General features: G+C 38.3%; 1 protein-coding gene across 1 annotated transcript in view; it reads right to left on the bottom strand.

Annotated features, from left to right (window-relative positions):
• Positions 1-19,335, bottom strand: part of LOC127436260 (hepatocyte growth factor receptor-like) — a 78,389-nt gene extending 59,054 nt beyond the window's left edge. Inside the window, exons 1-2 of the mRNA XM_051690306.1 lie at positions 19,216-19,335; positions 16,417-17,608 (exon numbers count right to left, since the gene is read on the bottom strand). Of these exons, the coding sequence (XP_051546266.1) occupies positions 16,417-17,598 (1,182 nt within the window). The 5' untranslated portion in view covers positions 17,599-17,608; positions 19,216-19,335. The remainder of the gene's footprint in view (positions 1-16,416; positions 17,609-19,215) is intronic.
• Positions 19,336-25,468: the final 6,133 nt, after the last annotated feature.

The following is a 25,468-nucleotide window of genomic DNA, read 5'->3' as shown; positions in this document are numbered from 1 at the left end:
GCAGGGGGTTGTTATGGGTAGTTTTATACAAAACCATCTTTCTCATTATTTTTGGCATACTGTTTTACTACACCAAAATTATCAACTGTAACTCCTCCAAGAGATTTCAAGCTACATCCACCAAACTTGGCACAGACCTTCTGCCTGTTCTGACTTGGGTTGGGTTCTAACATCTCCTTTTGTGTTAGAAAGTCACACAAATTTGGAACAAACATGAGGGTGAATCAATGATGTAAGAATTTTCATTTACGTATGAGTGAACTAATCCTTTAACTTGTTACCATGACCTCACAGTTGAGTATATTTTGAGTATGAATCAGGAGAATGCAGAAAAATATCCTACAGCAATGTGCTATTACAGCAGAGCAAAAGACGAATGCAATGGAATGGTAGGGCCAGCGCATAGCTCCTCTTCGACACATTAAACAGCTCTCATTGTGTCCAGCACAATGTAGAGGTGATAGGGTTACTACGCCCCACCTTTGGTGCTTTACAGCTTCGTGGCCTTTGGCATCACCTCCAAGAGGCCTTATTTGAGTGAAAGGAGATCTGGACGACCAAATGTCACCTTCACACACTTTTTGTTAACCCTCGGGCCCTGGTACAGTGAGGTCTGTTGGAATCACGTACAGAGCTATGTGCTCCTGAAGATTTCTGGAACGGTGTTGCTCCACACTGCTGCACCTCAGCTGCTCCTTGACGAAAATAATGTGACTTTTGACCTAACATAGCCTTCAATGCTGATGTGCATGTTTATGTGTGTGAGATATAGAATTTGCTTACGGTGTGCTCCACCTGTGCATTTATACGGCACGTCGCAACGCAACCTGATCCTTATATTTGTGTGTCTCTCTTGGATTACTGGGTCAAGAAGGTCATTAGTCTGGGGAGAATTAGAGAAGCTGACAATAATGTGGGATTAGAGGCTGGCAGTCAGCATGCAGTGGGTCAGGCCCTGGTGCCTGTCTGCTGGTTTGTTAATACCTGTGGAAGTCTTCAAGAAAATTTGAGGAGCCTATTGTACACTGTCAAAGTCACACCTGGCTTTTGAACAGAAATGTAGTTTAAGTCACTATTCACTCACAAATCAAATCATTCTTTCTCCCACTCTTTCCTTCTCTCTGTCCCCCTCTAGACTCCCTCCCTCAACCCAGCAGTCAAGTGATCTGTCAGCAGGGAGCTTTGCTCCTCACTAGAGTTTCCATCATGGGAAACAATACATGGTCCAGTTCAGCCACTCATATGTTTGCTAAAAACTTCATCAGTTTATTCAACTGCTCACAGTTAAATCCCTGCTTGTCTTGTAATTTGACTACACTTGTTAGTGCATGTTATGAGATAATTTACTCAAAAGGCACTATGATTAATATGCTTGGAACAAACAAGTGAGACAAAATATCTTTCTGGTGCAAAGTCATTCATCAAATTGGAATTGTTATTAAATTGCAATTAATCAAAGAGATTTGTTAAAACAACAAAGCAGGATTAATAACTTCAGTTCTCACTGGACAGAATACTTGATTGTTTTTCATAGTACCTATGCAGTTTAATGTGCCATAAATCACAGTTTAGGCCAACGCTACATGAGTTACATCAACAAAAATAATGACAAGCACAATGTAGCTATAGGGGTCGTACACAGCGAACGTGTTTTTGCATCCACCTATACTGTTTTTACATTTTTTTTTCCTATGTAAAAATGCGCTAGACGGACGTCTTTGACCACTGCACCATACTTCACTGTTTTTTCAGCATCTTGCACAGGGGCACCATGTTTTAGATGTCGCGTTAGGTTACAAAAAAACTTAAATTGTTAAAAACGTATCTCAAAATATTTGTCTTCTGCTCCATTCTTGGTACTGCTTCCAGCTTTTTTAGTGCAAAGATGCATTCTGTGTAAACGACCCCTCAGGCTTAACTGCTGTCTGAATTAAGCGTCTATTTAAAAAAAGCAAGACAGAAGAGAGAACTATTGCTCTAGTGACTAACACTGAAACATATTTATGGAAGTGCTTATGAACCATGCACATCCATTCAATTAGATAAACGGACAAAAGAAAAAAAGGGGATAATTTAGTGTGGAGTCCATTCCAGAGGCCTGGTCTGTCATTATTTACTTCTGCAGCGTGGATCTATTCAAAGCATTAGTGGAAACACCCATTCATTAAACCAGACAAGACAAACATGCTCACAAGCATCCCTCCTGCTGCTACAGTTCACAACTATGTTGTGAAAAAAAAATCTCCACCCTTATATAAGGAGCATGGATCTGATATCAGGGTAAAGAGCACGACTTTTAAAACATGAAGCATTAAGACTCTTTAAAAGATCAAATCCAGCCCTTTATGTAAGAGAGGGGCGGCAGAGCATTTAAATGCCTGGTTTGCAGTTGGCCAGAAAAATCAATTCCAATACTGACTGTAAAGGCTTGGCAGGGCCTGCTTTTCTGTGATGATCTTATGGTTCTTCATATGCATGAGAGAGCAAACCGTGCCTCTGACAGGACAGATCAAACACAAGCTTTTTATTCTTATTTTGAGAGCTGTTTAAAGGGTTTTGCAGAATTTCATATTCCTGCTAATTTATTTTCATCCGAGACATTCTACAGAGAACTTTGCTTCAAACAAATGTCCTTACACTTGTAAAAAAAAAAAAAAGAAAAGAAAAAACAAACAAAAAAAAACCCTTAAACTGAAGTTGAGAATGAACATGCTAAGGCAATACTGACAATTTAGCGTATTTTCAATACTGTAAAAATAATCTGATAAGATAGCAATATATGAACATACATATAAAATTATAATTTATATGTGGGCATGTACATATTTCCAATTCCAATATTTTTAGTGACATATTCTAAATGTGCAAACAAAATAGAGAACATGTTTTTTCACACCACGGTCACAGCAGGCAAATTCAGACACTGCAATGGGCAGGATATGTTGTCATGCTCAAGAGTTTCTGGTTTTAATGAATAATACATCACAAATTACAAATAATACAATGTTAAAATACACTCACTGAGCACTTTATTAGGAACACTATGGTCCTAATAAAGTGCCCGACGTGGTCTTCTGCTGTTGTAGCCCATCTGCCTCAAGGTTCAACATGTTGTGCATTCTGAGATGCTATTCTGCTCACTACAGTTCTACAGAGTGGTTATCTGAGTTACTGTAGCTTTTCTGTCAGCTCGAACCAGTCTGGCCATTCTTCAGTTTTCTGTATGGTATATGATTAAATCCTTGAGTTGATGATTTTATGTGCATTTGAGCCTTTGCAAAAACACACACAGCGTACACAAAATGCTCTGAGCATAGATCAAGGTCTTTACTCACAAAATACCCTCTTTCTGCCAAAAACACAACAAACGTGATAAGGGAATGAGTACACAGTAAATTCTGTCCTTCGTAGTCATCATATTTCTCATTACTATGATTCAAAGAGAGCAAGCAGGTGTCAGTCAGTCAGTCAGTCACATTTATGTTGACTGTTAGCCAAAGTGATGTAAAATTAAACTAGTTAAAAAGTAAGGTATGTATTACAAGAATACCAGAACAACATTCACAAAAGGAGATAAAAACAAATACACAAAACAGTAAAATTACTAATGTTACAATTGCAAAGTATCAAATGCTAAAACAAACAAGTGCATTTTAAGAAGTGATTTAAAATCATGAAGAGTTGGAGCAGACTTAATATGTAAAGGCAACTTATTCCAAAGCCTTGGTGCTGCAACTGAAAAGACTCATTTTCAGGTGGCATCCCTGTTTATGACACACTAATTTAGTACCAGTCAGCTATTATGCAAATTGTTTAAAATCACGCAACAAATAGAAACAAACAATCAAGCATGGCAGGAGTATGTAAAGAATGACTGCACAGTAGAACAATGCATCATTGTGCTATCTTTTTGTATTTGCAAAACCACTGGAAGTTGGCATCTCTTTTTATTGCCTTTTTTGTTCAGATATCTTCAAGGATTAAGGTCAGAGTGAAGCATTAATGAAACTCATCTGTTTGTTTTTCAGACATGGGTTGGGGGGGCACTAACCCACCTCTGCCTACAGACTTGGTAGAGGGCTTTGTAAGTTGAATTCAATAGTTAGATAGGGGGTAACTCTTTTGTCCTCCTGTTTAGATGAGCAGTATTTTGAATTTTACTTAAGAGACTGTGGTTAAATGCAGGTCCATAACCACTATAGATATTGATTGTGTTTCCATACACACCAATATGCTGATAACTACCAAAAATCTGTTTATTCAAAAAATCTGACAATGCAAGAAAACTAATGCTTCCTTTACCTTGGATACAATCACATATTCGTGACTTGGGGGACCAAATGTGATAATTTAAGAATCACCATTTAAAAACCCTTATCGGTCGAGCATTAAAGGAATATTCTGGGTTCAGTACAATTAAGCTCAATCAACAGTATTTGTGGTGTAATTACCACAAAAATAATTTTTTAACTAGTCCTTCCTTTTCTTTAAAAAAAGCACAAATCTGCATTACAGTGAGGCACTTACAATGGAAGTGAATGGGCACAATCTGTAAAACATTTAAATACTCACCTGAACAATGTGCATGTTAACATGATTTCTGTAGAAAATCGCTTATAAACTTTTTTTCTGAGTAAAGTTATACTGTATTACATTTTTTATCATATAAAATCATGTTAGTGAACTTTTTTACTATTACCTGTTCAAAACTAATATATATATAATAACTATTTAAAGCTGTATAACATCCAGAAAGTCTGAAGTTGAACTGGTTCTTTCCATACTGGTCAAAAAGTCCCAATGTAAAAATATAAGCTTCACATTTCTGCCTTCAAACCCTTAAAAAATTGGCCCTATTCATTGTCACACTGTAACCTCGATTTCTGCTATTTTTTAAAAGAAAAGGACGGACGAGTCTAAATTATTTTTTTATGGTAATTAACATTATGCCACAAATGCTGTAGATTGAGCTTAAAGGAATAGTTCACCCAAAAATGAAAATTTGCTGATAATTTACTTACCCTCAGGCCATCCAAGATGTATCTGAGTTTCTTTCTTCATCAAAACAGAATTTAAGACTTTTAGGATTTCATTTCAGGCCTCCTCCTTTAAACAATGCAAGTGAATGTCCTCCATTTTTTGAGGGTCCAAAATACATATTTAGGGTGCATCAAAATAATCCACACGACTCCAGTCGACAAATAAAGTTCTTCTGAATGCAAACAATTGATTATTTTTAGAAACAAAACAATACTTATATACTTTTTAACTACAAATGTTCGCATCTCTGTGATGTGCGCTCATGAGAGGGATGATGTAAGCTTGTTGGTAAGGTCACGCGTCACGTGGAGGAGTCAGGAAGCGCATCATTCTTTAAAAACCTATGTAAACAGGAGCTTCCTGACTCCTCCACGTGACGCGTGACCTTACCAACGAGCTTTCGTCATCCCTCTCATGAGCGCACATCACAGAGATGTACGGAAGCGAACATTTGTAGTTAAAAAGTATATAAGTATTGTTTTGTTTCTAAAAATAATCAATTGTTTGCATTCAGAAGAACTTTATTTGTTGACTGGAGTCGTGTGGATTATTTTGATGCACCCTAAATATGCATTTTGGACCGTCAAAAAATGGAGGACATTCACTTGCATTGTTTAAAGGAGGAGGCCTGAAATGAAATCCTAAAAATCTTAAATTCTGTTTTGATGAAGAAAGAAACTCCACATCTTGGATGGCCTGAGGGCGAGTAAATTATCAGCAAATTTTCATTTTTGGGTGAACTATTCCTTTAACTTTTATTAAACCTGGAATATCCTTTTTATCTGAATATTAGGGGGGACATGTCCAACTCAATGAACGCAACCTTACACCGATTTTGCTTAATAAGTGACTACATGTTTGGTCATGTAAATGCCTTAAACAGTTTTCTTCTATCAGCACACGACCAGCATGAGTAGATTTTTGCCCATTACCCCAATTTTGTGTGGCATTTAAACACCTTTACCAGAATTGTTACCGCCTTATCCAATGTGCACGCGCGTGTCTGTTTATATTTTGCGGTCAAAAGCAGAGAATATCCAGATGGCAGAAGTCTCATGTAAATGCAGTTTTACTTATAATATGCTGCACCATCAAATATCCCCTCTGCGCTCACATTGCTTTAACCCTCTGCCTTGACTGACATTTGAAAACCATTCCATTTGCTGACCAAACATTGTGCATTATGCCCCACAAAACCCACAAGTCAGGTATCAGGTAAAAGCTTGTTCCCCTTTGACGGACCGATCACACAGGCTGTCTACTGAGGGATAAGCCTAGAACTATCTGACTGACATGCTGAATGAGGTGGAAGGGAAGCCGTAGATAAGCTCTTATTTGCGGTGCATTGTTGAGTTCTCAGCAGGTGATAAAGCAGAATAGTTCCTTGCCAATCCAATCCGTTCCATTACTTAAGCACACAATCATTCAGTCTACATCCCATGGATCCATTGTGCTGGTATTAGCACCACGGTGACGGTAGTGTAGAGTAATGGCTCTTTTGAACTAGCGGGGGAGTTTCAGGCCTAGTATACCCCCAAACGTTTATTTGTGGTCCCCACTGTGTAGGCCAAAACAATTAGTAGAGGGTCTTTGAACTGCACCAAACAATTAGTCTGGATCGGTCAACTCCAGTCATTTAACAGTGTGGGCTGATTGAATATCCGACCTGACTGGTGCTCATTAAATGCTTCAGTGGGTATTGGTTTACACCTGGTCAGGATCCCTTTAACTTTATAGGAGGTGGAAAAATTTAGTTATTTAATAAACCCTCGTGCTCACAGACCTGGAGAGCAGGAAATTACCACAGAGACTAAAAAATGAGGAAGTGGAGGTATGGCGAATGCCAGAGATAGATCAACATGCCTGTGGGTCACTGACTCATCACTCTCACCAAAGCAATCCTTTCCTTCATCTGACACTTACACATGTTTGTGAATTATACCCAGAGAGCAATAACAAGTATTTCAAGCCTGAAGGCTGAATAAATGTTGAATATGGGCCAGTTACCTCAACACCAAAAAAGCAAGCTGTGGTGCAATAAACCTGTAAACAGTTGAGCACTAGCCAATCATACGTTTGTTTGTATGGGAAGTTCCTCCCAAAGGACAGATTGTGAGTGCAGGCATTTATCAGTTATGGTTGTATGCTTATTTGCTTTATGGGAGTATTTAAGACATACACACACATATGCATTAGAGTGGGAAAACAGTCATTTTTGGACTTGGAAAACAAGCTATTTACAACAGGAATTATAGCATACATATCATATATATATTTCACTGTATATTATATTTTTTAGACTGAAAGAAGTTGAAGGCAGCTAAAAATAAGGACACAAAGGTCAGGACAAATCCCCAAAGGTGCTTCCCTCCATGATGGAGATGAAATAAGAGTAGATGTCGACCGATAGTGGATTTTACCGATACTGATAACTAAGTTGGGCAGTATCTGCCGATAACTGATTAACAAACCGATAGTTTTTAAAACTGATACTGAATTAAAAAATAACACTCAAAGTAAAATATTGCTGAACTTTATTACAAAAATAAACAGTACTGACTGAACCATGAAAATGTATAGTACTTTTTTAAAAGAAATAAATATATAAATATTTATATATATGAACTAATATTTGAATTTTAAAGTCAGCTGATTTTTTAATTGACATTGTTTCCTTAGCCCACAAGAAGGCGCAATAAATACATAAACCATTCGGCACCATTATATTATTGCATAGAACATTCCTACCCTGGAGGTTAAAAAAAGCATTTCATTTTCAACTAATGTGCATAAAATCAGTAAATAAAAAGTTTTAGTCGATCCATATTCTCAAATGTTAAGTCAAGAGTAAAATGAGGGGGGGAAAACACTTCAATAAACAGTTCACCTGGTGTTACACTTGCACTGATTCCTGCTACTCCAGACTCAAGCTTCATAATAACAGCGAAATACCACATTGTTTTTTATTCAGTACAGTTGTATGTAGAGTAGCAATATTCACAGATAGCAGTGTTATTAGGCTGAACTCGGTGGTGAAGCGGCTCAGAATATGAGCCCAGGCCAGGGGCTGTTCAAACAGACGGAACACAACAGACTGGAACTAAATGCAAGGATCTCGAGACACATGTCTCCAAGTTGAACATCTTTCCTTACAAAGCATTTAAACAACTCATTGCTTAATCTGAGAAATGCTTATAAGAGGACAAGACGCAATGGCCAAAGACCTCCACCAACTGTAAGGGGCTGTTCAGACCGAATGCTTTTGCAACCATCCATTTGTTTTTCTATGTAAACACATGCTAGACAAACTTCTTTGTTTCCCTTTGTTTTTGTTTATTCAGTGTCTCATGGAGGAGCACTGTTTTTTAGATGATGTGTCTAATTAAGAATAACTTTAAAAGCATATTGAGACACCTGCTTTTTGTTCAACTGTATTTGTTGCGCTGTGTCTAGCCTTTTTTAGCGCAAGAACGTGATCAATCTGATGTCATTGTATTACAGTAAGGATAAAAAACTTTAATTGAAATCAGGTGCGTTTCTGATTTGTTTACACATTTCTCTCGGCTGCATGAAGATATTAATTAGCTTTCTCGTGTCACTAGCTTTAAATGTGCAACTTAGCTGGCTAACGAATGCATAAACATGACCAGCTGTATATAAACTAATGCAAATAGATGGTAATAGATGGTAACAATCGTGACATTTAAACATTTGGGAAGAATGTATTTTTGTCACATTGTTCCAACCGCTTGAGGTTAGCTTTAATGTTAGCGTCCTCTCAGCCTTGTCGGCAAACATACTGCTGTTCTCTACTAATGCAGCATCTAGTCAACAAATTAATTACTTTATAATGATATGACAATGTGTACCGTAGTGTACTGTATGCATACCTTTTCGTTGTTTTAAATCCGCGTCTAATGTGTTCCGCTCCATGCAGATTGTGCACGTGTCAAAACAAATACCACAAGGCATCAGTGAAGTAATAGTTTTCATTTCACCTCTAGAGGCCGCTCTCATTCTATATAACGACAGCGGACCCTTCCCAGCCACTCCAGCACTGGAGCAAAACTATCGGTGTGGATTTTTGCCAACAACCGCTAGCTTCAGAAATCTGTTATCGGTGCCAATTAATCGGCAAAAACGATATATCGGTCGACCTCTAGATGAGAGGATTTTGCACCTGGATGCCAGCTGTCCGGTCTCCACTGGCTACCATTATGGTCCACAGTCACGCAGTTTTCCCGCCAAGGCAAAGCTGCCAACATGAACTCACTGCAGGGGCTTGACATTTTGAGAAAACACACAGATGTACACATCCACCTGCCCCCTGGTCAGAGCTGTTGGATGTGTGCGTGTGTCTGCTTTTGCCAGCAATGATTCAGGGTAACTTAATTCCTCAGTACAAACCACAAATCACCCACATAAAATAATTTTCTCTTCCATACATACTCACAGAAAACCCAACCATGCAAGCAGCTTATCTATGCTTTTTTCAAGAGTCAGGGGGAGGCAGGACACAACAAGTACTGTGTCTTTCAGCATTGTTTTGCATCCTTGCATCAAGTCACCTTCCAGATCTGAGCCTGCGCCTTACAAACAATCTAGGTTTTGCCATTTTTGCGCAAACACATCAGGATACAGGCACAAACAGGCCATGGCACGCATTTATTTATATGTGCCAAGTACAGCACATTAGTGTAACACCCTGTACTTACATAATGAAAACATACATAATGCGCTGCAAGATTGAGTGTGGGACATTCCATAAACTGAGTGTGATTTATTTCTCTAAAGAGCTCAACTATCTGATTTACATTGATATTTGGTTATGCACCGCAGTCAAAAAAAGATGTGGGAAAATGTTTATAAAGTAACTTAAAATCAATGCTCCACAACGCCTTTCTTTAAACTTTAAAACTTGCTATCTAAATGTATGTTCATTCATGTTCATTTCACAATGGCTGTAATAATTAAAAAGGCTGTCGATCAAAACTCCCTCTTCAGGAATTATATTACAGTCTGCAATCAGTCAAGCTTCAGATTCAATTTTAAAGTAATCAGCATTTGCCAGTTGTTCCCCTGATCAATTATAATCTAATGATAATTTTGACCTTAAATGTGGCTGTTTGTTATTGCTGGTCTCAAGTGTCCCCCTCCCTATGCGCTAGGCTTGTTGGGGTGGTTCCAACTGTGACATATCCACAGTATGCCTCCATTATTCCTAACAATAAGGACTATATTTCTGCCTGTTTTATTGACGAATATTGCTGAGCAAAAGCAGACTGGTAGATCGATAATTTTGAAAGAGTGGGTTGATGTCTGAAAGCTGTGGTGTCTTTCTCTCGAAGGGCAAGATTCTATTACGGACTTTGGCAATTTATCAGATATGATATTCAAATAACCATGGCTCCACATTAACAATAAAACTGGAGAGCAAACCCAAATTCAATCAAAACAGAAGCACATTACAATGTCTGATATCCAGTGTTTCCACAGGCAAAGGCAACCCTGCTTGAGCCTGGTTTGTGAAATCAGTAGTCTAAGCACAAAAACAAAACAAAATTACCATGTCTCTATACAATGTAATTGTTTTACGGCACTGTGTAAATTGCCCCTTCATGAGATGATAAGTCAGACTCTGCATAACATATGCTACTGGTATCATAACTCTCAGTAATGGCACGATGATTTACCATCAGCCTTAACACGCTAAGAGAAACACACACAAAAAATAAATATTGTTTTTCCACATCTTGCCTTGTCATCTCAAAAGATGCCTGGATCCTTTAAAGCTGCAAGTAAACACACTTTCTAAGATGCCCAAGGAAATACTTTCAAACAGACTTGTGAAAAAGTATAGAACCAGAGCTGACTCTGAGCAGATGACAATGTTTGGAACAAAGATCCACATAACAAAAATATTTAAAATATCTGAGTGGAGTCTGTAGCACTTCTGCCATAATAAATGACTGAGAGCACTTTGTAAGTTTGGACAGATAAAGTTCAGGGCACTGAAACACGTACAACAGACTGGAGAACTGTTTGACTCCAGGACAAGGCCAGAAGCGCCGGTCTGGCCCATATGAACTGCTAAAGTACAAAGACTGTTAGAGACAGTTGAAGAAACACCTGCTGGGTACTGGTCTTGGCTTCCCCGCTGTACAGACTCTGATAAGACAACACATGCAAACTGAAAAGTTCAGAGAACAGTCAACATGAGTTATGCTTGTTCAACAAGCCTGATTCTTACAGACCTCAAGCAAACACCCTATAAACGGATAGAATTAAAAAAAAAAAAAATTCTGTCATCGTTTACTCAGGCCATGGACAATGACGCTTTAGACCTGTCAATCCTTTTGCATGTTCTCATAGTGTTGTAGTTGCAGCAAATTATTGAGACTTACTGCCATTTTTAAGGCATGATGTTCATAACAGTTGTCAGTTGAGTGCACTATTTTGCTGTTGTTGTTTTTAACAACCATTTCTGCACAATGTCAGTCTCAATAAAGCTCAGGTAGTATCTTTGGAGGGCGGGGTTTTGGAAAGAGGGGGCATGGCTAATCCAACGGCTCAGTCTCGTGGAAGTAGAATGGCTAAAATTGCTTTTAACAAGTAAATAATTCAAACTTTTATTCAGCACAACAGCACTCTTGCTTGTGATATATTGCTTATTTTTATGATTATTATTAATATTACAACAGAGAATATTACATTTTACTATATAGATGTAATATATTTCTGTTGCAATTTCTTCCATTTCAGGCATGTAGTCTTTATGTTGAATTGTGATTGTTTTATACATGAGCTTTTATTTGACGTGTGGTTTTATTTTGATGGATAAACAGTTTGCATCATGGCCCATTGTAATCCTTAAAGCGCAAATGCTATGATTTAATTATATAAATATTTAGTGCTGTCAGCTGATTACATTTTCTAAATCATGATTAATCACATAATTTTTGTAGTTAATCTAAAAAGTGCTGAAATTTGACACTATATATACTCATTTTGTCAAAGTGCATTTATTTCCATCTTAGGAAAGAAAACAATATGTAACAGGGGCCTGGGTAGCTCAGCAAGCATTGACGCTGACTACCACCCCTGGAGTTGCGAGTTCGAATCCAGGGTGTGCTGAGTGACTCCAGCCAGGTCTCCTAAGCAACCAAATTGGCCCGGTTGCTAGGGAGAGTAGACTCACATGGGGTAACCTCCTCGTGGTCACGATTAGTGGTTCTTGCACTCAGTGGGGCGCATGGTAAGATCGTGGAGAATAACATGAGCCTCCCGTGCTTCTGTGTCTCCGCAGTGTCATGCACAACGAGCCATGTGATAAGATGTGCGGATTGACTCTCTCAGAAGCGGAGGCAACTGAGACTTGTCCTCTGCCACCCGGATTGAGGTGAGTAACCGCGCCACCACGAGGACCTACTAAGTAGTGGGAATTGGGCATTCCAAATTGGGAGAAAAGGGGATAAAAAAATAAATTAAAAAAACCAATATGTAACAATATAATCCTTTATTAACTTTAACTAAATTAACTAAAGCCTTCCACAGTATCTAAACAGAAATACACTTAAATATCACCAATTCAAGTAACATAAAACATTTGCCAAAGTTGAAATGGGAGTTTGACTAATTGAAAGAACTATTTTCCCCATAGGTTGCGTATTCATTGCAATGGGCATTAAATCTCTTAAACTGTCATCCTCCACAATATTAATTTGCCAGTAGACTGTGGCTATCCGCTTTCCCACAGCAATCATGAAGCTGCGTTCATGATTCGCATCAGAGCGTCAACAGCATCGAGCACCAATTGGAACTCACCATGAATAGTGCTTGCCTACAAAAACGCCTCATTCTGTGTTTTGGTGATAGTTAAGATTGTGCTTCTGTGGTAATTAAAATGCGCCTTACATAGGCTGAGAAATACTTGATTTCTATCACAAGTCCCATCTGGGCTAGTTTGGTATATCAAATAGTGCTAAGACCTCATGTCTCCATCATTTTATCAATGACAGAAAAGCACTGTCAGTGATTCTTTTATTTACTGAGATAACAACCTCCGTGGCTCTATCATAGGAGAGAGCGTAACGGTCAACAGCGTGTTATGACCAGTGTTAGTGGTAACCAGGGTAAGTTACTTAATTATTAACTACTAATTACATCTTCCAAAGTGTAATTAGATTACTGTACTAATTACGTCTGAAAAGTAATTGCATTACTTATTACTAATTACTTTCTAAAACCCTTATCAACCTCAACCAGATGAAAAATGCAAGGATAGACTGTTCTTTTAATTCTTTCAAATAAATCATTCATGAACTGGCCAAAGAATTTAATGGGGCTGCATTAAATTAGAAAACATATATTTTAACATTAGACGTTAAATTTCGATTTTAAATTCACTATTGTTTTATATAGAATTGTTCTATAGTCTATACAGTATTTAACACAATTACATCAGAAGTAACTGTAATTAAATTACTGAAAAATTAAGAGCAATCCCTTTCTTTTTAATTACAGTAATTAATTACTTAGTAATGCATTACACCGAACACTGGTTACAACAGTACCATCCATAGAATGTCTATGGGACCGCAGCGTTATGCTATTTTATACTAAGTTTGAAGGCTCCACTTGGTAGAAGGGCTCTGGTACTGTGGTGCGTGCATCAGTGTTATGACACTAGGCAGACACTTTACAAAAGTTCTGCCCTTCACACCAGTGTTTATGCTGTATTAACAGTAAATGCGTTAATAGTGATTAAGAAAAATTAACGTGTTAAACGTTTTTAATTAATCGCATGCTTTAACGTGTTAATTCTTACAGCTCTAATAAATATATAGTCTACATGTGCTGAGCGCTTCACAGTGGATTAGTGCTCTGCCTTGTCATTTCATAAAATGCAAATTATTCTTAATGTATGTGGAGTTTCCAGTGTATGAGCAGTCAGCTTCACACATTAATTTAAAGCACGCAGCTCATTCAGACTAAGATTGCAGCCTTTTGTGGTTTAATAATCACACTAGGACATACACTATATTGCCAAAAGTATTCGCTCACCCATCCAAATAATTGAATTCAGGTGTTCCAATCACTTCCATGGCCACAGGTGTATAAAATGAAGCACCTAGGCATGCAGACTGCTTCTACAAACATTTGTGAAAGAATGGGCCACTCTCAGGAGCTCAGTGAATTCCAGCGTGGTACTGTGATTGGATGCCACCTGTGCAACAAGTCCAGTCGTGAAATTTCCTCACTACTAAATATTCCACAGTCAACTGTCAGTGGTATTATAACAAAATGAAAGCGATTGGGAATGACAGCAACTCAGCCACGAAGTGTTAGGCCACGTAAAATGACAGAGCGGGGTCAGCGGCTGCTGAGGTGCATAGTGCGCAGAGGTCGCCAACTTTCTGCAGAGTCAATCGCTACAGACCTCCAAAGTTCATGTGGCCTTCAGATTAGCTCAAGAACAGTGCGTAGAGAGCTTCATGGAATGGGTTTCCATGGCCGAGCAGCTGCATCCAAGCCATACATCACCAAGTGCAATGCAAAGCGTCGGATGCAGTGGTGTAAAGCACGCCGCCACTGGACTCTAGAGCAGTGGAGACGCGTTCTCTGGAGTGACGAATCACGCCTCTCCATCTGGCAATCTGATGGACGAGTCTGGGTTTGGCGGTTGCCAGGAGAACGGTACTTGTCTGACTGCATTGTGCCAACTGTGAAGTTTGGTGGAGGGGGGATTATGGTGTGGGGTTGTTTTTCAGGAGCTGGGTTTGGCCCCTTAGTTCCAGTGAAAGGAACTCTAAATGCTTCAGCATACCAAGAGATTTTGGACAATTCCATGCTCTCAACTTTGTGGGAACAGTTTGGGGATGGCCCCTTCCTGTTCCAACATGACTGCGCACCAGTGCACAAAGCAAGGTCCATAAAGACATGGATGAGCGAGTTTGGTGTGGAAGAACTTGACTGGCCTGCACAGAGTCCTGACCTCAACCCGATAGAGCACCTTTGGGATGAATTAGAGCGAAGACTGCAAGCCAGGCCTTCTCGTCCAACATCAGTGTCTGACCTCACAAATGTGCTTCCGGAAGAATGGTCAAAAATTCCCATAAACACACTCCTAAACATTGTGGAAAGCCTTCCCAGAAGAGTTGAAGCTGTTATGGCTGCAAAGGGTGGGCCGACGTCATATTAAACCCTATGGATTAAGAATGGGATGTCACTTAAGTTCATATGCGTCTAAAGGCAGATGAGCGAATACTTCTGGCAATATAGAGTATCATGATCTTAATTTGATTAATTGTCCATTTCAATGTAAAAGGAGTAACACAGCACAAGCATGTGGACATTTGAAAGCAGCCGTGTGTCAGTCAGACAGCGTGCGGGAACTGGATTGATACCGGTACTGCAGAAACACTGGTATCGTGACATCTTTTTTATTTTAGTATCGACTTGGTATCGAAGTACCGGTACTTTTGACTAGAGGTAAACTGATTGTTATGCAAGAAATAAAGTTCATACAAAAGAGAAAAATGTGTGTTTTAAAAACAAAGCAATAAAAGGACATGATGAGGCTAGTTTTATTTTTGATCTTGAGTAGTTTTGATCATCTGGGCATCTCTGTATTCTTTGGCTTTATATATTCAGTACAGAACATTAATTACTGTGTCTTACCATGCAGATCTGTGGGATGTATGTGCTTAGTGGCAAAGCTTTATGACTATGTTTTGTAATGGACTCAGGGAAGTAATAGCCCTGCAGTTATTGACGGGCTCCTCAGGGAGTCATCAGCAGTTAAATTCATGTCATTTATCGATCAACATGATTTACCGATTGATCCAATGAATGGTGATGGATAAGTAAAAAAGATGAGAAGGGTCAGTGATTTATGATAGGCAGAAGATAAAGGCTAGCAACTGGGCTGACAAGAAGTTAGAATTGCTCTCTGATGGCCAGTGTTTTGAAAGGGTCAGCAAATATCTTGTAAACAGTAGTTTACTAGATGTTGCAAAATGATACATTCACTAAATGACAAGACACTCTTGTAGCTTAGCAACAATTGACTGCTGATAATATATGGTTTGTTTACTTTGTTCACCCAAAAATTAAAATTCTGTCATCGTTTACAACCTCACATTGTTCCAAAGCCATCTTTCTTCCGCAAAACACAAAAGGAGATAGTTAGAAAGAATGTTGTCCTCAGTCACCGTTCACTTTTATTTGATGAAAAAGAGAAGCAATGAAAGTGAATGGTGACTGAGGACAACATCTTTTGTGTTCCACGGAAAAAAGAAAGTCATATAGAAGACCGAATTTACATTTATGGGTGTATTATCCCTTTTAAATAATTGCAAGTTCTTCCGCTCTTACCTGGTTGTAGGTTTTCTCTTCTGATCCTGTAAAGTGGTAGAGCTTCCTTGTGTAACCCTTCTGCATGAAATCCCTGAAGAAGTTATTGATGTCCGTGATAGATATAAGGCACACTGCAGAGCTTGCGGTGGGCTCCGGCGAGTCGGGCTTACTGCGGGCAAAGGCAGCAAACAGCACGTCCTCGCCCTCTTTCAGGCCCATCTCTTGCTGAAAGTCATAGCCGACTTTGGCCACATGTGCGGCCTGGAGGACATTGAAAACCACCTGTGCTGAGCGCTTCTTTCTCCTTCGCTCTGAGTAAATGCACTCGAAGGGCATTTCTACGTATCGTAGAATCTCCGGATCTGATGAGCACATGCGAACAATTCGCGTGTGAAAGGCGTTCAAGCTCCCACCTTCCCGTTGGACAGTGAGGAAATACACGTATGGGCCACTCTGGAAGGAGTAAACGTAGCGTAGGGGGTAGTTCCCACGCAAATCTGGAGCTAAGTCCATATAGGATTGCTCGGAAAAGAACTCAAAGCCATCTTGAGTCTCCTTCATCTTTCTAACAGAAATAGTGTGGTGCAGAAGGGGGCCGGTTGGGTCAAGAGGTTCTGAGTTCGCAACAAAGAACCTCACCACGCCACTACTCATCACGTTGAGGATCTGAGTGCCTGAGGCCCCAGCCAGGCAGTCTGGGCAACCATGATTACTGTCTTCTTTCTTCTTTGAATACATGCAAGTTACTTCCGCATCCAAGGGACCATCCTCTAACACGTGACGGCTGCAGACACCATTCCCAACCGAGCCACAGCTGAAGAGTTCAAGATCATAGAATGTCTCCATCAGCAGCGCCATGTTGGTGTTGTTAGTGTTAAGGGGTATGTCTTTGCAACCATCGCATGGACTTGCCGCCTTGCAGTCTGGACTCTCATGCACCGGTCCGGTTTTATACTCTTGTATCTTCTTCAGATGTTTTGACAGGGCGTAGAGCTTGTTGACGGCACCTATGTACACAGTTCCATTGAATTCCAACAGCTTCTGGATTGGAGTGTCAGACACAAAGTGAGGGAGGTCATAGGTCACCGAGAGGTTGAGTTTGGAGCTTTCGATTGGTTCTTCACATTGACTATTCAAGCCCCACCACAGCGTCTGAAGAATGACTAGGATGCAAGTGGCTTCACAGTAGTTTATTCTCATCTTTGTTTCTCTGCAGAGTAAAAAGAAAATGGAAATCAGTTGTGACAGAGAGAGCATACCAAACATTTTCTCACTTTGAATTTGCACCATCAATAAATATCCCGCAGTTCCAGTGTATTATAAAAACAGTGGCTTCAGACATTTGTTTGAGCATATCAAAATGAATAGCATACTAAAAAGACTTCTGGTAAGATTCTATATATAGAATCCCTTAGTGCATGATACAAAGACACAAAAGCTTTTTGGACTTGTGACTGAGACAAGCTACTCTGGACAAATGACACTTGTAAATCACAACCACACACACCGCAATAACAATGATATCACTAGTTTGGATGCATTGTAGTGGCATTTCTTGAGCACCATAAGCCTCAATAATTCACCACTCACTTTGTATGACCAAGCCATGGATAAAAGAAAGAGGGAAACAATAAATGGTTCTTGTGCCTCTGACTTAGACAGCACTTTTGTGGCTGTGTACCAGAAGAGGCGAATCATCAGAGACACTGAGTGCACTGCGGTGACGAGTCTAACTTTAGACAGCATTCTCAAGGGAGTGGTTGATAAACTCAATTAAGCCTGGTAGGCTGCTGCTGGAGAAGTGATTTAACGTTGGTGTACTTAAATGCTATTCCTCTAGGACTAGGAGGGCGCTTTTAAGGTTTAGAGAGAGAGAGAGAGAGAGAGAGAGAGAGAGAGAGAGAGAGAGTGAATGAGAGAGAGAGAGAGAGAGAGAGAGAGAGAGAGAGTGGTAATGGGATTCACCCTTACAGTTATCTAAGCAATTGGAGTGGACTGAGTACTACTATACTTCACTGTAAAGCATATGTTTAGAAATGAGAGAGACTGATGAAAAAGAAGAGGAAACTGCTGCACTTTGCCACTATTTAATGTGATATTAATGATTTCGTCCATATATTTTACTGTTTCAAAACACCTGATAAACGTGTTTTCAAATTTCAGAAATGTGCGTCATGTGGTAACATATCAACGAACTGGTTATATTTCAGTACATATTATTAAAGATGATTTATGCCAGAATAAACCTGACTTAACTGGGTTACACAAGTATAATTTTAATGGTCAAACCAGGTAGAAATATCTCCTGAACGGTAAAACTGCAGTTTCACATTTAGCAGCGCATTTCTAAACCTAACCACTTCAACTTCAAAACAGTTTCAAAACACTTCACTGAAGGTCCACTCGCACAACCGCCTCAAGTTCTGAAAAGACTGTTCTCTTTGCAGCCTTAGGCGTTTCTGTAGGGTGTTAAGAGATAAATTGGTGAATAAAACTACTTTTCAAACAAACATTACGTTTAGAATTCCCCAACCAAAAGCTTCTGTTTTCTTACCTGCGCTTCAACGAAACCTACAGCTTCAGATAAAATGACTCATATTGCCAACACTAGCCATACCAAAATCGAGAAAATTAGGTTTATGTTGATAGTTCATAGACATACTCTATAGAAAGTGAGGTAGTTTAATATTATAGTCAACAACAGCCCACTAAATATCACATTTTGGTGCCAAAATTACTCTGGAAAGACATAAGATTCCTTAATACATCTTATCATCAACTGTAAACAGTCAAATTATAAAACTGACACGCACTCACCTGTAAAATAAAGATACCTGTCGGAGACAGAAAGAAAATATAATCACATCTTTTAACGGTCCGTCTCACTCGAGACGTGCGCGCGCTGTTTCTGACGGATGCCAGCAGTCTTGAGGTGGGATGCAGCGGTGAGTTTTCTCTCTGGTTAAAAGTTACTCACTCTCTCTCTCTCTCTCTCTCTCTCTCTCTCTCTCTCTCTCTCTCTCTCTCTCTCTCTCTCTCTCTCCTCAACCCTGTAATAATTTACTCACTCCAACGGTTGACTCATGAATGGGTCACATCAGTTTAAAGGGCTTGTTATTTTTTTTCTCTCCGCAAACGCTGCGGGTCGTTACTCCGTGATGCGCATGCCATTGGATGAAATGGGTCTTTCAGGTGTGTGCATTCAGATCATTGACAGTTGCGTCACTGGCTGTGGTGCAAGAGAGTTCGATGATTGGCTGTTGATGAAATTCACCGAAACTGTAATTATAATGTTGCTGAAAATAAGATGAAGACGAAAAAAAATATAAAAAGAGATTAAAGGAATATTCCTTTTGATTACCTCAAAAATTAATTTTGACTTGGCCCTACTTTTCTAATAAATAAATAAATAAATAATAAATAAATAAATATCTGTGTAAAGTTATATCCAATTTTATCCATACAACTACGTTCCACTTCATTGCCAACAAACCCAAACATGACAATTTAAACAACTTTACAGCTCAAACAATACATGAGTTTTAACAGAAGAATTAATGTAAGTGCGTTTATAAAATTATACGCTTCCTTTGAACCCTCCAAAAATTAGCCCCATTCACTTCCATTGTAAGTGCCCCACTGTTACCCAGATTTATTTATTTATTTTAAGAAAAGGAGGGAGTCGATTGAGCTTGACTTGTATTAAACCTGGAAAATTCCTTTAACCTTGTGCGACCCCGCTGCCTCATGCGAGGACTCGTTATTTAAATTCATTTAAACCCATTGCATATGGTTCAGGATACTCTAAGGAGTCATTTAAATGGTTAAACTTCTGACGCACGGAGTCACGTGATTTTTTCACTGAAACCTGTTTGTTTGTAACAATGTTTGATATGCTGCTTTAAAAATTCCATTAATTTTTCGCATTTAGCGTGCTGGTAAACATGAAGGACTCGGTGGAGCGGTTTTCTGACAGACATTCCAAAAACATGTTCATTATTTTTAATAACTTTTCACAGTAACAAATCTGTGGGTCAATCTGCTTCATTTTAATATAAATTTTGACATACTGTACAATATGGTTCTATTCATTAAAATGTGTAAATGCATTCATGTATATTTACTGTGCATTTTCACATTGGGTATAAATGTATTCATGCAAAAGCTGAACATTTTTGCTTTCAGAAGCTTTATATAGAGTTATGATATGGTGCATTTCGAACTGTTCTGAGACCAGTGCAGACAGACAACACACTGGAGGTTAAGTCATTCACTAAATAGGGAGCAAGGGTGCATCCTATAGCTTTCTATGCAGCTAAGTGCATTCACTCCTAAAATCTGAACAAAAGTTCAGTTTCAGGCTGCAGATGATGTTTGGACCACTCAAAATGTTTGGCAGACACGGGACATTGATAATCAGTACATAAATTCAGAATTTTATAATGCAAAATTTTATTTAACATGGTTGGTAGTGATTTGATGATGCTGGCCATTACTATGAATCAGAATTATTTGTTTAGCTTTATAGAAAATCAGCTGTAATGTCTGTAACATCTCAAACACATGTATAACCAACACTCTGGAAACATAATAAACTACTTGATGAAAAAAATCTGACTTTCTATAGCTTGGTATTATTTAAAATGTCACAACTTAGTCCTGCTGTCCACATATGTGGACATAAATTTTTAGTAAAACTATTTGCTCTAGAAAATTATTATTATTTGTGTGCTTGTTTATTTGGTGCTACTAGTTACAAATCAAAAAGGGAAGTGCACACAGCAGTCACGCAGGGATCTCAGGAGGTTAAGAGCAGGAAAATACTGACTTTTATCAAACCCTCTAGTTAGTCAATTGATGTATCAAACTTTCCATTTAAAGACAACAGAAATAAAAAGACTGTAATTCTCTGGCTGTAATTTTAAATTTGATTTCCATCTAATGACCCAACTGTGTAATTGTATGTACAGTATATTGCATTGTGTAACGTGGAAATTTATACGCATTGACCTTCCGTCAGTGAGCAATTGAGCTCAGCAAATCAATAATAGTCCTCTATGTTTCTGATAACGAGTTTGATTCCACTGTATTACAAACAAAGACTCAGTACTCTGCATTCAGTGTGTCCATTGTCTCAATTTATAGGGCTTAACGAAGTGTATCCCACTGTGTTAGACTTTATTCATGGGCATTTACAGTAAAAACAAATCCTGATTGTGAGAAAGCAGATGGACAGAAAAAGGGTACTGCTGTGGGCAATTTTACACTGCCACTCAGTAATAACTAAACACCAAAGTGTGAAATTCTGGACCTATGACTTTCTCTCCAACTATGCAGTATTTATCCACCATCTGCCATTGTATGTTACTGTTTTTATAACAGGTCTTGTGAGCATGACACATTTCAAAAATATTTTTGTGGTCAGATTTGATCAACATGTTATTGTAATAACTCCAAATGTGAATATTATATGTCATCATCAAGTGTTTGTGCCACAAAGTTCATACACAGGGTTACTCAGTCTAGAGATTATGATTATGTTTATTCAAGGCCTTCTAACGCCACCTAATGGTGACCTGGTGCATACAGTGCACTCTCTTACTGTCCCACATTAGATTTAAACTCATCAATAAAAGGTGTGATCTGCTGTCTGACACAGAGTGAATGGAGGGAGGACACCAGAGATAATCTACAGAGCTGATCCATAAAGATTTACCACCCACACTATTCATCACCTTGAGCCTAACTTAGTCTCATGTTTAATTTATTACCACCACGCTCAGTAGAATCCAGGTTACTGCTGACCTGGTCATTCTCCTACTGTAAACCCTGATTGATGGCTGACCATTTAAACCTGTCATGGTTCATTTGAAAGGGGGCTCTTTGCTTTTGTGCTCATCAGCAGAGCAGTAATTTAACCATCCTCTCGACATCCATATTGCATGACCATTTCAAAGATTGGCTGCTGACAAGCACAGATTGATCATAACAGCAGGACTTAGTATCTTGCTACAGTTTATGGTATTTAATGCCGTAAACAATACACTGATGTAAAGATGCAGTTTTACTTCTAATTTGTATCTGTCAAACTGTAAGTTGTCAATTTTAAGAATCCTTGCCAGAGAGGAAGCTAAGATGATGTATCTATTAATAAAAGCAATATTGGGCAAACTTCTCGAGTGGGCAGTTACAATATCATAATATATTGAGAAATGGAATGGAGATTGTTATTGCAGGAAAGGTTTAGCCCTTAAATGCATGGGAATTTCACCAAACTCTCTTACATATTCTGGTCTTTAGAGACCTGGCATCAGGGGCGTAGCAAGAAATTCTAGGCCCCCTGACTGTATATTGGTCTGGGCCCCTTTTGTATAAAAAATACAGTTTAAAATTTGTTGTAGGCCCCCTGGACCCGTGGGCCCCTAGAATCGTTACCACCTTTCACCTCATTAGCTACAGCCCTGCCTGGCACTTATATCTACCACAAACGGATCACAAAATGCCCAGATATGGTCAAATTTTCAAAAACATCTTCAAGGCAGTTAGAAAAAAATTAATTAAATATATTTTGATGTATTTTAATATTTTATTTTTAATATAGCAAAGAGATAATGCAACAAATCAGGACAAACCTAGAACAGGATTAATTACTTTCACAATGAAATTTCATGAGATACCACTGGCTGTCAAACATATTTTGAGCTACACATAACACATACAATACACATACATATTTTCTCAGGCACTTACTGAGTCTAAATAGATGCGCAACTTACATAATTTCAGTAGTACACCCAAATGACAATAGCCATATCCTACTGTGAATGTGTTACACTTGCTATAGTTTACTTCCACATTGTTTCTTCATCAAATAGCAATGTCAAATGTAAATTAAGTCAATCACTGAAACAACAGTGCCGCCTTGAGTAACCAATAGCATATATAATATGTATGTGTGCACATTTATGGGGTACAGATAATTCCCCATTGTTGCACTGAAAATCAACGCGATATAGTACTTATTTGTATGAATATAGTACTCATTTCTCTTGTACTAAAATTAATAGTTATAATGTGATAGTAAACATATATAAATATGAAGAAATCATAAAAAATAAATATAAGAGAAAGACTGAAGAATACTAAAGAGGTGTGGGCACAACTCCAAAAAATGGATGAGGTACAAGGGGTGGAATGAGGTCCCGTTTCACTAAAGACCCGAGGTATGCACTTAAGGGTTAACAGGGAAACTGAGCTAAACTTTAAAAACTTTAGGGTTAAAGATATGCTCAAAACAAAGTTTTAGGGCACTTAAGCTGATTAGTTCACCCAGTTGGCATTGTTTGAAACGGGGTCATTTGACATAAGTTCAGATGTTAAAAACTGCTCCACAACAGGCCAAGAAGAAGAAGAAAAAAAAAAAACCATCTAATTAATGTTTTGAACTTTACAGTCTTAGGATTTATTTATAATCAGATATCCTTCTTTTTTGTTCACTTGAATGGAATGAAGCCCATACAGAAAACAAAGAGCTTTCCATTTAGTCTAGGTTATTACCCTTCATCCCAGTAAGGTCATTTTTTCTGGTCTTGTTACATTTTTACAAACAGCATTAATCACTAAAATCCTTCTTTTGTTTATTCAATGGGTAATTTTCCTAAAAAACTTTGGAAAACAAACTAGTTCCACTTCAGGGTGCAGGTTTGACAAACACAGTTATCACAAAAAGACACCATGTTTCAAACATACCTTTAATCCTCAGAATGTCAAAAACAATAGAAATTTGTACTAGGAAGGATAACAGAATGACAGAAGGATGACAAAAGTTGAGGGCATTTCCACTGATTAAAATTTTCCAGGCAGCTGAATATACAGTGAACAGGAGGTATACTGTTTTTTTTTTTTTGTTTTGTTTTTTCTGGTGTGTTTGTTTCTATGGTGACAATGATTCAACTGTGCTGCCAGTGGAAATGAACACCTGGTAGTAGGACTCTGTGGGGGTATACAGAGAAAGTTACCATCCGTTCTGTATCATAGAAGACGTCATTCTCTGTTGAAAAAGCCATAACGTAATCACAAACAAACCTGGATTGTGACTATTGTCTTTGTTCTATTCAACGTGTGATGTTTACTATGAGATGTCTACAGTTAACTTAAAATGATGACTCTACATGGCCAAGTACAAATCCACTTTTGCACATTGACAGAAGACCTATGACCCAGTGCAAACCTCTGCAGGACACAGCCAAGTTTTGTGTAGATTCATATTCAGACGATAACACCATCTGAAAGAAATTGAATTGTACTCTCCAAAGCTATAAATCTTCCATGTTATTAGGTAACTGCACTTTCACAGGGTGTAATAGAAGAAGGCAATGTAGTACAAGTGATATCCTGTATTCAGTGTCATTTAAATACATTGTAATAGTACATTTAATCAACCTAGTGACTCTCAACTCCATGTGAAAACAATGGATTATTAAAAAGAAAAAGTGTATTGTACGGAAGCCCTGAACCGCAAAAAAAAAAAAAAAAAAAGAAAGAAAAAATAATCTTTGCAAATATTTATTTTTCTCTCTCTGAACACATTTTTTTCTCTGAATTTTTATATTCTTTGAAAAAAATGTATCTTAAAATGTATTTTCTTCTCAAGAGGCAACACATTAGAATTTATTTATTTTAAATTTTTTTGCTAGCTAACAATTAGCATGTGGTATCTACCTCAGCCACCAGGTGCCACTGTAGTAAGCATGACATCTTATTTTGACAAGGTGACAGAATGTGTTGAAGGTCATCAAACAAGAATAACAGGAACAGAAATAACAGAAAATAACTCTCGTTGTCTGTCAACTTGTCAGCATAAGATTTCATGCTTACGGATAGTGGCATTTGGTGGCCGATATTGGTACCACATGCTAATTGTTAGCTAGAAATAAAAACTTACACATACAATATCTACTGATCTATGGGTAATTTAACCTAATCCTGCAACATGACCATTTTCAAAAACATTCATCAAGAGATAGGCTACGGATTGCAATCAAGTCATCAACAACCAGAAATGAGATAT

The sequence above is a fragment of the Myxocyprinus asiaticus genome, chromosome 46 (genome assembly GCF_019703515.2).
Source record: "Myxocyprinus asiaticus isolate MX2 ecotype Aquarium Trade chromosome 46, UBuf_Myxa_2, whole genome shotgun sequence".
NCBI classification, from domain to species: domain Eukaryota; kingdom Metazoa; phylum Chordata; class Actinopteri; order Cypriniformes; family Catostomidae; genus Myxocyprinus; species Myxocyprinus asiaticus.
This window is presented reverse-complemented; position numbering and strand designations above follow the sequence as displayed.